At 37.6% G+C, this 13,507-nt stretch overlaps 1 protein-coding gene across 1 annotated transcript in view; it reads right to left on the reverse strand.

Moving 5' to 3' along the window:
* The window catches only part of TXNDC16 (thioredoxin domain containing 16), a 103,758-nt gene that overhangs the window by 26,753 nt on the left and 63,498 nt on the right, over positions 1–13,507 (reverse strand). The window contains exons 13-14 of the mRNA XM_029239772.1: positions 7,135–7,303; positions 6,658–6,794 (exon numbers count right to left, since the gene is read on the reverse strand). Coding sequence (XP_029095605.1) covers positions 6,658–6,794; positions 7,135–7,303 — 306 coding nt within the window. The remainder of the gene's footprint in view (positions 1–6,657; positions 6,795–7,134; positions 7,304–13,507) is intronic.

Consider the following 13,507-nt stretch of genomic DNA (forward strand, 5'->3'; position numbering starts at 1 on the left):
ACACACACACACACACACACACACACACACACACACACACACACACACACACTGGAATACTACTCAGCCATAAAAAAGAATGAAAAATGCATTTGTAGCAACATGGATGGACCTAGAGATTATCATACTAAGCAAAGTCAGTCAGAAGGTGAAAGACAAATACCATATGATATCACTTATATATGGAATCTAAAATACAACAAAAATGAACATATCTACGAAACAGAAACAGACTCACAGACATGGAGAACAGACTTGTGGTTGCCAAGTGGGGGAGGAGTGTGTGGGAGGGAAGGATTTGGAGTTTGGGATTAACAGGAACAAACTATTATATATAGGATGGATAAACAATAAGGTCCTAGTGTATAGCACAGGGAACTATATTCAATATCCTGTGATAAACCATAATGGAATAGAATATGAAAAAGAATATATATGTATTACTGAGTCACTCTGCTGTACAGCTGAAATTAACACAACATTGTAAATCAACTATACTTCAGTAAAATAATTTTTAACATCTTTATTGGAATATAATTGCTTTACAATGTTGTGTTGGTCTCTGCTGTATAACAAAGTGAATCAGCTATATGCATATGTATATCCCCATATTGCTTCACTCTTGCATCTCCCTCCCACCCTCCTTATCCCACCCCTCTAGGTGGTCACAAATCACTGAGCTGATCTCCCTGTGCAATGCAGCTGCTTCCCACTAGCTATCTATTTTACATTTGGTAGTGTATGTAGTCAATACTACTCTCTTAACTTTGTCCCAGTTTACACTTCCCCCTCCCCGTGTCCTCAAGACCATTCTCTACAGCTGTGTCCTTATTCCTGTCCTGCCCCTAGGTTCATCAGAACCATTTTTTTTCTTAGATTCCATATATATGTGTTAGCATACAGTATTTGCTTCTCTCTTTCTGACTTACTTCACTCTGTATGACAGACTCTGGAACCATCCACCTCACTACAAATAACTCAATTTCGTTTCTTTTTATGGCTGAGTAATATTCCACTGTATATATGTGCCACATCTTCTTTATCCATTCATCTGTCAACAGACACTTAGGTTGCTTCCACGTCCTGGCTATTGTAAATAGTGCTGCAATGAACACTGTGGTACATGACTATTTGAATTATAGTTTTCTTGGTATATGCCAAGTAGTGGGATTGCTGGGTCATATGGTAGTTCTATTTTTAGTTTTTTAAGGAACCTCCATACTGTTCTCCATAGTGGCTGCATCAATTTACATTCCCACCAACACTTCAAGAGGGTTCCCTTTTCTCCACACCCTCTCCAGCATTTATTGTTTGTAGATTTTTTTGATGATGTCCACTCTGAGTGGTGTGAGGTGATACCTCATTGTAGTTTTGATTTGCATTTCTCTAATGATTAGTGATGTTGAGCATCCTTTCATCTGTTCATTGGCAATCTGTATATCTTCTTTGGAGAAATGTCTATTTAGGTCCGCTGCCCATTTTTGGATTGATGTTTGTTTTTTTGATATTGAGCTGCATGAGTTGCGTGTATATTTTGGAGATTAATCCTGTGTCAGTTGCTTCATTTGCAAATATTTTCTCCCATTATAAGGGTTGTCTTTTCATTTTTTTTGTTTCCTTTGCTGTGCAGAAGCTTTTAAGTTTCATTAGGTGCCATTTGTTTATGTTTGTTTTTATTTCCATTTCTCTAGGAGGTGGGTCAAAAAGGATCTTGCTGTGATTTATGTCATAGAGTGTTCTGCCTATGTTTTCCTCTAAGAGTTTTAGAGTGTCTGGCCTTACATTTAGGTTTTTAATCCATTTTGAGTTTATTTTTGTGTATGGTGTTAGGGAGTGTTCTAATTCCATTTTTTACAGGTAGCTGTCCAGTTTTCCCAGCACTACTTATTGAAGAGGCTGTCTTTTCTCCATTGTACACTCTTGCCTCCTTTATCAAAAATAAGGTAACCATATGTGCATTGGTTTATCTCAGGGCTTTCTATCCTGTTCCATTGATCTACATTTCTGTTTTTGTGCCAGTACCATACTGTCTTGATTACTGAAGCTTTGTAGTATAGTTTGAAGTCAGGGAGCCTGATTCCTCCAGCTCTGTTTTTATTTCTCAAGATTGTTTTGGGAGAGACCTTCAACATGGCAGAGGAGTAAGACATGGAGATCACCTTCCTCCCCACAAATACATCACAAATACATCTACATGTGGAACAACTCCTACAGAGCACATACTGAATGCTGGTAAAAGACCTCAGACTTCCCAAAAGGCAAGAAACTCCCCATGTACCTGGGCAGGGCAAAAGAAAAACAGAAAACACAGAGACAAAAAAATAGGGACAGGACCTGCACCTCTGGGAGGGAGCTGTGAAGGAGGAAAAGTTTCCACACACTAGGAAGCCCCTTCACAGGCAGAGACGAGTGGTGGGCTGGTGGGAAGCTTCAGGGCCATGGAGGAGAGCACAGCAATACAGGTGCAGAGGGCAAAGTGGACAGACTTCCACACAGAGGATCGGGCCTACCAGCACTTACCAGCCTGAAAGGCTTGTCTGCTCATCTGCCAAGGTGGGTGGGGGCTAGGAGCAGAGGCTCAGGCTTCAGAGTTCAGATCCCAGTAGGAGGACTGGGGTTGGCTTCATGAACACAGCCTGAAGGGGGCTACTGCACCACAGCTAGCCCGAAGGGAGTCTGGGGAAAAGTCTAAGAGGCAAGAGACCACTGTTCCATCAGAGACCCCCTGGCTCCACGTAATATCAAATGGCAAAAGCTCTCCTAGAGATCTCCATCTCAATGCTAACACCCAGCTCCACTCAATGACCAGCAAGCTGTAGTGCTGGACACCCTATGCCAAACAACTAGCAAGACAGGAACACAATCCCACCCATTAGCAGAGAGGCTGCCTAAAATCATAATAAGGTCACAGACACCCCAAAACACACCACCAGATGCGGACCTGCCCACCAGAAAGACAAGACCCAGCCTCATCCACCAAAACGCATGCACTAGTCCCCTCCACCAGGAAGCCTACACAACCCACTGAAGCAACCTTAGTCACTAGGGGTAGACACCAGAAACAACAGGATCTACAAATCTGCAGCCTGCGAAAAGGAGACCCCAAACTCAGTAAGTTAAGCAAAATGAGAAGACAGAGAAACACACAGCAGATGAAGGAGCAAGATAAAAACCCGCCAGGGCAAACAAATGAAGAGGAAATAGGCAGTCTACCTGAAAAATAATTCAGAATAATGATAGTAAAGGTGATCCAAAGTCTTGGAAATAGAATGGAAAAAATACAAGAAATGTTGAACAAGGACCTAGAAGAACTAAAGGGCAAACAATGATGAACAACACAATAAATGAAATTAAAAATTCTCTGGAAGGAATCAACAGCAGAATAACTGAGGCAGAAGAACAGATTAAGTGACCTGGAAGATAAAATAGTGGAAATAATTACTGCAAAGCACAATAAACAATGAAAAGAATCGAGGACAGTCTCAGAGACCTCTGGGACAATTTTAAATACACCAACATTTGAATTATAGGGGTGCAAGAAGAAGAAGAGAAAAAGAAAGGGACTGAGAAAATATTTGAAGAGATTATAGTTGAAAACTTCCTTAATATGGGAAAGGAAATAGTCAAGTCCAGGAAGTGCAGAGAGTCCCATACAAGATAAATCCAAGGAGAAACACGCCAAGACACATATCAATCAAATTATCAAAAACTAAATACAAAGAAAACATATTAAAATCAGTGAGGGAAAAACAACAACTAACATACAAGGGAATCCCCATAAGGTTAATAGCTGATCCTTCAGCAGAAACTCTGCAAGCCAGAAGGGAATGGCAGGACAAATTCAAAGTGATGAAAGGGAAAAACTTACAACCACGATTACTCTACCCAGAAAGGATCTCATTCAGATTCGACAGAGAAATTAAAAATTTTACAGACGAGCAAAAGCTAACAGAATTCAGCACCACCAAACCAGCTTTACAACAAATGCTAAAGGAACTTCTTTAGGCAGGAAACACAAGAGAAGGAAAACACCTACAATAACAAACCCAAAACAATGAAGAAAATGGGAATAGAAACATACATATCGATAATTACCTTAAGTGTAAATGGATTAAATGCTCCAACCAAAAGACATAGACGGGCTGAATAGATACAAAAACAAGACCCATATATATGCTGTCTACAAGAGACCCACTTCAGACCTAGGGATACATACAGACTGAAAGTGAGAGGATGGAAAAAGCTATTCCATGCAAATGGATACCAAATGAAAGCTGGAGTAGCAATTCTCATATCAGACAAAACAGACTTTAAAATAAAGACTATCACAAGAAACAAAGAAGGACACTACATAACGATCAAGGGATCAATCCAAGAAGAAGATATAACAATTGTAAATATTTATGCACCCAACATAGGAGCACCTCAATACATAAGGCAAACGCTAACAGCCATAAAAGGGGAAAGCGACATTAACACAATCATAGTAGGGGACTTTAACAGCCCACTTTCACCAATGGACAGATCATCCAAATTGAAAATAAATAAGGAAACACAAGCTTTAAGTGATACATTAAACAAGATGGACTTAATTGATATTTATAGGACATTCCATCCAAAAACAACAGAATACACTTTCTTCTCGAGTGCTCATGGAACATTCTGCAGGATAGATCATATCTTGGGTCGGAAATCAGCCTTGGTAAACTTAAGAAAACTGAAATCATATCAGGTATCTTTTCCAACCACAACGCTATGAGACTAGATATCAATTACAGGAAAAAATCTGTAAACATTACAAACACATGGAGGCTAAACAATACACTAAATAACCAAGAGATTACTGAAGAAATCAAAGAGGAAATAAAAAAATACCTAGAAACAAATGCCAGTGAAAAAACGATGACCCAAAACCTATGGGATGCAGCAAAATCAATTCTATAAGAGGAAAGTATAAAGCAATACAGTCGTACCTCAAGAAACAACTCAAATAAACAACCTAACCTTATACCTAAAGCAATCAGAGAAAGAAGAACAAAAAAACCTCAAAGCTAGCAGAAGGAAAGAAATAATAAAGATCAGATCAGAAATAAACCAAAAAAATGAAGGAAACAATAGCAAAGATCAATAAAAGTAAAAGCTAGTTCTCTGAGAAGATAAACAAAATTGATAAACCATTCGCCAGACTCATGAAGAAAAAAAGGGAGAAGACTCAAATCAATAGAATTAGAAGTGAAAATGGAGAAGTAACAACTAACACTGCAGAAATACAAAGGATCATGAGAGATTACTACAAGCAACTATATGCCAATAAAATGGACAATCTGGAAGAAACGGACACACTCTTAGAAAAAAGCACAACCTTCCGAGACCGAACCAGTAAGAAATAGAAAATATAAACAGACGAATCACAAGCACTGAAATTGAGACTGTGATTAAAAATCTTCCAACAAACAAAAGCCCAGGACCAGATGGCTTCACAGGTGAATTCTATCAAACATTTAGAGAAAAGCTAACACCTATACTTCTCAAACTCTTCCAAAATATAGCAGAGGGAGGAACACTCCCAAACTCATTCTATGAGGCCACCATCACCATCAAACCAGACAAAGATGTCAAAAAGAAAGAAAATTACAGGCCAATACCACTGATGAACATAGATGAAAAAACCTTCAACGAAGTACTAGCAAACAGAATCCAACAGCACATTAAAAGGATCATACACCATGATCAAGTGCGGTTAATCCCAGGAATGCAAGGATTCTTCAATATACTCAAATCAATTAATGTGATACACCATATTAACAAATTGAAGGAGAAAAACCATATGATTATCTCAATAGATGCAGAAAAAGCTTTTGAGAAAATTCAACACCTATTTATGATAAAAACCCTGCAGAAAGTAGGCATAGAGGGAACTTATCTCAACATAATAAAGGCCATATATGACAAACCCACAGCCAGCATCGTTCTCAATGGTGAAAAACTGAAACCATTTCCTCTAAGATCAGGAACAAGAGAAGGTTGTCCACTCTCACCACTATTATTCAACATAGTTTTGGAAGTTTTAGCCACAGCAATCAGAGAAGAAAAAGAAATAAAAGGAATCCAAATCGGAAAAGAAGAAGTAAAGCTGTCACTGTTTGCAGATGACATGATACTATACATAGAGAATCCTAAAATCTACACAAAGACTCATAAATGAAAATATTCTTTACATATAGCAAAAAGAAAAAAGGGAAACAAAAATATTATTTGTTGGCAAATAGTTAAATAAATTATGGTATATTCATCCAATCAAATATTATACAGGTATATTTTTGAAGAATATTAATCACCTGAAAAAAGGCACCCACTTAATGTTAAATAAAAACAGCAGATACTAACCTAAATACATAGTAGTAGCCCAATTACACTAAAATGTACATAAATATGCAATATATCGGTACACAGAAAAACAGTGAAGGAATTACATTAAAGTTCAACAACTCTAAATAATTACAGATTTTTATTTTTTTCTTCCAACTTCTCTGTATTTTCAAAATTCTCTAATTGAATTCTCTATAATTTAAAAAGATATTAATTCTTTCAAAAAAAACCCTAGTAAACGAGTCTTTAGCTATATATTACATAATTTAAATGTTCAATTCCACTTACCTGTTGTCATAGTTGGACTAAACAGCCCCAGTACTGACACGCTAGAATAGGAGACCAGGTCTTTATGTAATTTCCCACTTAAATATTCTTCTGCTTCTTGGACAGACGTAATATTCGCTGGGCATGAAATCCTGTTGCTGGATGAATATTTAACTATATTCAAAATTAATTTTTAAAGATACTTTTCAGCTTGTAAAACATAAAATATACTGAACGTAGCATATTCCACAGGACAAGCATCTGACAAAATAAAGACAATTAAATACTATTCTAAACAAAAAATCAGCCTCATTAAACAAAATTTCTATCTCCCTAAAGGTGATGGAATGTAGTAGATAGGCTCTGCTCATTAGTGTTTCCCCTGTGATCGCAATTCATACCTCCTTAACCTATCCAAAGTGTGTCAACAAAGTATGGGAATTAGAAGTTTTATAGACCTAACATTTTAAAAATCTTAGGGTGAAGCTGAATACTTACAGCTGGATAAATTTTAGGAGATCTTCAGTTCCTAGCATACCAGCATAAGATACTGGGTTCTCACCTTCCTTGTACATCTTTACAACAGGAAATTCAGTAACATTTTGCTTGGCACATACATGAGACCAATCTGCACAGTTTACTCTAGTAAGCAGCATAGTAGAGGTGCCTAAATAAAAGGAAAATGCACATTTTACAAATGTTAATGTAGAAAACTCATTTGTTGAGAACTATTTTTTATATCCCACTCTTTTATTTAATGCTTATTGGAGTATAATGGCTTCACACTACAGTGTCAATTTCTGTTGCACAACAAAGCCAATCAGCCATATGCATACACATGTCCCCATATCTCCTCCCTCTTGAGCCTCCCTCGCACCCCTCTAGGTCATCGCAAAGCACTGAGCTGATCTCCCTGTGCTATGTTGCTGCTTCCCACCAGCCAACTATTTTATATCCGGTAGTGTATATATGTCGATGTTACTCTCACTTTGTCCCAGCTTCGCCCTCCCATTCCATGTCCACAAGTCCATTTTCTATGTCTACCTCTTTATTCCTGCCCTGCAACTAGGTTCATCAGTACCATTTTTTTTGGGGGGGAGGGGGATTCCATATATATGCATTAGCATAGGGTATTTGTTTTTCTCCTTCTTACTTCACTCGTATGACAGACTCTAGGTCCATCCACCTCACTACAAATAACTCAATTTTGTTCCTTTTTATGGCCGAGTAATATTCCATTGTACATATGTGTCACATCTTCTTTATCCATTCATCTGCCGATGGACACTTAGGTTGCTTCCATGGCCTGGCTATTGTAAATAGAGCTGCGATGAACACTGTGGTACATGACTCTTTTTGAATTATGGTTTTCTCAGGGTATATGCCCAGTAGTGGGATTGCTGGGTTGTATGGTAGTTCTATGTTTAGTTTTTTAAGGAACCTCCATACTGTTTTCCATAGTGGTTGTATTAATTTACATTCCCACCAACAGTGCAGAAGGGTTCCCTTTTCACCACGCCCTTTCCAGCATTTATTGTTTCTAGATTTTTTGATAATAACCATTCTGACCGGCATGAGGTGATACCTCTTTGTAGTTCTGATTTGCATTTCACTACTAATTAGTATGTTGAGCATCTTTTCATGTGCCTCTTGGCCATCTGTATGCCTTCCTTGGTGAAATGTCAATTTAGGTCTTCTGCCCATTTTTTAACTGGATTGTTTTTTTTTGATATTGAGCTCCATGAGCTGTTTGTATATTTTGGAGATGATCCTTTGTCTGTTGTTTCATTTGCAAATATTTTCTCCCATTCTGAGGGTGGTTTTTTTTGTCTTGTTTATGGTTTCCTTGGCTGTGCAAAGCTTTTAAGTTTAATTAAGTCCTATTTGTTTATTTTTTTTTTTTAATTTCTGTTACTCTAGGAGGTGGGAGAAAAAAGATCTTATGTCAAAGAGTGTTTTTCCTCTAAGAGTTTTATAGTGTCTGGTATTACATTTGAGTCTTTAATCCATTTGGAGTTTATTTTTGTGTATGGTGTTAAGTAGTGTTCTAATTTCATTCTTTTACGTGTAGCTGTCCAGTTTTCCCAGCACTTATTGAAGAGTTTGTCTTTTCTCCATTGTATGTTCTTGCCTCCTTTGTCGTAAATTAAGTGCCCATATGTGCCTGGGTTTACCTCTGGGCATTCTATCCTGTATCATTGATCTATATTTCTGTTTCTGTGCCAGCACCATACTGTCTTCATTACTGTAGCTTTGTGGTATAGTCTGAAGTCAGGGAGCCTGATTCCTCCAGCTCCTTTTTTCGTTCTCAAGATTGCTTTGGCTATTCGGGATCTTTTGTGTTTCCATATGAATTGTAAAATTTTTTGTTCTACTTCTGTGAAGGATTCCATTGGTAGTTTGATAGGGATTGCACTGAATTTGTAGATTGCTTTGAGTAGTATAGTCATTTTCACAATATTGAATCTTCTAATCTAAGAACATGGTATATTTCTCCATCTGTTTATGTCATCTTTGATTTCTTTCAGCCTTGTTTTATAGTTTCTAAGTACAAGTCTTTTGCCTCCTTAGGCAGGTCTATTCCTAGGTATTTTATTCTTTTTGTTGCAGTGGTAAATGGGAGTGTTTCCTTAATTTCTCTTTCTGATTTTTCGTTGTTGGTGTATAGGAATGCCAGAGATTCCTGTGCATTAATTTTGTATCCTGCAACCTTACCAAGTTCATTGATTAGTTCTAGTAGTTTTCTGGTGGCATCTTTAGGATCTTCTATGAATATTATCATGTCATTGGCAAACAGTGGCGGCTTTACTTCTTCTTTTCCAATTTGTATTCCTTTTATTTCTTTTTCTTCTCTGATTGCTGTGGCAAGGACTTCCAAAACTATGTTGAATAATAGTGGCAAGAGTGGACATCCTTGTCTTTTTCCCGATCTTAGTGGAAATGCTTTCAGTTTTTTACCATTGAGTATGATGCTTGCTGTGGGTTTGTCATATATGGCCTTTATTATGTTGAGGTAGGTTCCCTCTATGCCCATTTTCTGGAGAGTTTTATCATAAATCGATGTTGAATTTTGTCAAAAGCTTCTCCTGCATCTATTGAGATAATCATATGGTTTTTATTCCTGAATTTGTTAACGTGGTGTATCACATTGATTGATTTGCATATATTGAAGAATCCTTGCATCCCTGGGATAAATCCCACTTGATCATGGTGTACGATCCTTTTAATGTGCTGTTGGATTCTGTTTGCTAGTATTTTGTTCAGGATTTTTGCATCTATGTTCATCAGTGATATTGGTCTTTAATTTTCCTTTTTTTGTGATATCTTTTTCTGGCTTTGGTATCAGGGTGATGTGCTTTGTAGAATGAATTTGGGAGTGTTTCTTCCTCTGCAATTTTTTGGAAGAGTTTGAAAAGGATGAGTGTTAGCTCTTCTCTAAATGTTTGATAGAATTCACCTGTGAAGCCATCTGGTCCTGGACTTCTGTTTGTTGGAAGATTTTTAATTCTGGTTTCAATTTCATTACTTGTGATAGGTCTGTTTATACTTTTAATTCTTCCTGGTTCCATCTTGGAAAGTTTTGTCCATTTGTCCAAGAATTTGTCCATTTCTTTGTGGTTGTCCATTTTATTGGCGTATAGTTGTTTTTAGTAGTCTCTTATAATCCTTTGTATTTCTGCAATGTCGGTTGTGATTTCTCCTTTTGCATTTTTAATTTTATTGATTTGAGTCCTCTTCCTTTTTTTCTTGATGAGTCTGGCTAAGGGTTTATCAATTTTGTTATCTTCTCAAAGAACAAGCTTTTAGTTTTATTGATCTTTGCTATTGTTGTCTTTGTTTCTATTTCATTTATTTCTGCTCTGATCTTTATGATTTCTTTCCTTCTACTGACTTTGGGTTTTCTTTGTTCTTCTTTCTCTAGTTGTTTTAAGTGTAGGGTTATAGATTGTTTATTTGACAATTTTCTTGTGTCTTGAGGTGAGATTGTATTGCTATAAACTTCCCTCTTAGAACTGCTTTTACTGCATCTCATAGGTTTGGGGTCATTGTGATTTCATCAACATTTGTTTCTATGTATTTTTTTTTATTTCTTCTTTGATTTCTTCAGTGATTTCTTGGTTATTTAGTAGTGCACTGTTTAGCCTCCATGTATTTGTGTTTTTTACAGGTTTTTTTCCTGTAATTGATTTCCAATCTCATAGCGTTGTGGTCAGAAAAGTTGCATAATACAATTTCGATTTTCTTAAATTTTCCAAGGCTTGATTTGTGACCCAAGATGTGATCTATCCTGGAGAATGTTCCATGTGCACTTGAGAAGAAGTGTATTCTGACACTTTTGGGTGAAATGTTCTATAAGTATCAATTAGATCTATCTGGTCTATTGTGTCATTTAAAGCTTGTGTTTCATTATTTATTTTCTGTCTGGATGATCTATCTATTGGTGTAAGTAGGGTGTTAAAATCCCCTACTATTATTGTGTTACTGTCGATTTCTCCTTTCATGGTTGTTAGCATTTTCCTTATGTATTGAGGTGCTCCTATGTTGGATACATAAATATTTATAATTGTTATATCTTCTTCTTGGATTGATCCTTTGATCATTATGTAGTGTCCCTCCTTATCTCTTGTAACAGTCTTCATTTTAAAGTCTATTTTATCTGATATGAGTATTGCTACTCCAGCTTTCTTTTGATTTCCATTTGCATGGAATATCTTTTTCCATCCCTTCACTTTCAGTCTGTATGTGTCTCTAGGTCTGAAGTGGGTCTCCTGTAGACAGCATATATATGGGTCTTGTTTTTGTATCCATTCAACCAGTCTGTGTCTTTTGGTTGGCAGTTAATCCATTTACATTCAAGGCTACTATCGATATGTATGTTCCTATTACCATTTTCTTAATTGTTTTGGGTTTCTTTTTGTGGGTCTTTTTCTTCTCTTGTGTTTCCCACTTAGAGAAGTTTCTTTCGCATTTATTGTAAAGCTGGTTTGGTGATACTGAATTCTCTTACCTTTTGCTTATCTGAAAAGCTTTTGACTTCTCCATCAAATCTGAATGAGGTCCTTGCTAGGTAGAGTAATCTTGGTTGTAGGTTTTTCTCTTTCATCACTTTAAGTATATCCTGCCATTCCCTTCTGGCCCGCAGAGTTTCTGCTGAAAAATCAGCTGATAACCTTATGGGGATTCCTTTGTATGTTATTTTTTGTTTTACCCTTGATGCTATTTTTTTCTTTGAATTTAATTTTTGTTGGTTTAATATATGTATTAGTGTGTTTTTCCTAGAGTTTATCCTGTATGGGACTCTCTGTGCTTCCTGGACTTGATTGACTATTTCCTTTCCCATGTTAAGGAACTTTTCAACTATAATCCCTTCAAATATTTTCTCAGACCCTTCCTTTTTCTCTTCTTCTTCTGGGACCCCAGTAATTCGAATGTTGGTGCGTCTCGTGTTGTCCCAGAGGTCTCTGAGGTTGTCTTCAATTCTTTTCATTCTTTTTTCTTTTTTCTACTCCTCAGCAGTTATTTCCACCATGTTGTCTTCCAGCTCACTTATTCGTTCTTCTGCCTCCGTTATTCTGTTATTGATTCCTTCTAGTGTATTTTTCTTGTGTTGTTCATCTCTGTTGTTTGTTCTTTACTTCTTCCAGATCTTTGTTAAACATTTCCTGTATTTTCTCAATCCATGCCTCCATTCTATTTCCGAGATTCTGGATCATCTTTATTATCATTACTATAAATTGGTGCTGAGATGGGGACCTCCTTGAGACCTCACTCTGATGAATATTCCCTGGGATCTGAGGTTCTCTGTTAGTCCAGTGGTTTGGACTCGGAGCTCCCACTGCAGGAGCTATGGCCAGACCCCGGGCTTGTGAACCAGGATCCTGCAAGCTGCCGGTTCACTTTGGGGTTCCTTCCATCTCCTTGGGGATCAGAGTCCCCCACCAGCAGCTGGCAGGCGCCCTAGTTGTGGGGAGACACTATCCCTGCATCTTCCCACCTCACCATCTTGACCCCACCTCTATATCCCATTCTTATTACAACTTCTCAGCAGCATGAAACACTCCAGCTGAAACACTCTCTTCCCTTGATTTTCTGCAGCACCTTCCTCTATTGGCTCCCATCCCCACACCTGACTCTCTAGCTGCTCCATTTTGGTCCCTCTTGCAGGCTCTTCTGCCAGTGGAGTCAGGAGTTCCCCCAAGGCTCAGTTTAAGCTGCTTTCTCTTCTTGTTCTACCCTCTCTTCTAGACAATCTCAATAATCATCGGCAATCTAATGAATCCTAAATTTATAGCTTTGGCCCAGGCTCATCCTTTAAAGTTCCAGACCAATGTATTCTTACTGCCTTCTCTAGTTCCCTTTGAACGGAAACATCCTCAAACTCAAGATGTCTAAAACAAATATGGTTTCTTTCCTCTGAATAGTAGTGAATGTTGCCATCTTTGTATAACTCGGAAAACAAAGTACCATCTTTTGCGCCTCCCCATTCCTAAACTCCACAGGTCTAATCACATCAATCAGCATGCCCTTCAATTTTACCACCTGAATTTTAAATAACTCTTATATCTGTCCCTCTCTCTTCACTGCCACCATTTATCATTTCTCCTAATTTATCTCCCTGAATTCGATATGTCTCTACACTGAAGCTAGAGATATCTTTTCAAAACTGAAATCTACTTTGCTACCAGCCCACACCCACAAGTTTCTGCAGTCAGGTCTTTTCACCCCTTCAGATCTCTGCACGTGTGACCACTTCAAGGAAGCCTCCTCTGACACCCTGATCTGCATCAGATTCCTATGCTCTTAGAGGACCAAGCTCTTTTCCCTATCTCATCATGTAATTATGTACTCATCTGTGTTGTTGTACGATTAG

This window comes from Monodon monoceros, unplaced genomic scaffold (genome assembly GCF_005190385.1).
Source record: "Monodon monoceros isolate NGI ecotype Baffin Bay Population unplaced genomic scaffold, NGI_Narwhal_1 Super_Scaffold_21, whole genome shotgun sequence".
In the NCBI taxonomy this organism is placed as follows: Eukaryota; Metazoa; Chordata; class Mammalia; order Artiodactyla; family Monodontidae; genus Monodon; species Monodon monoceros.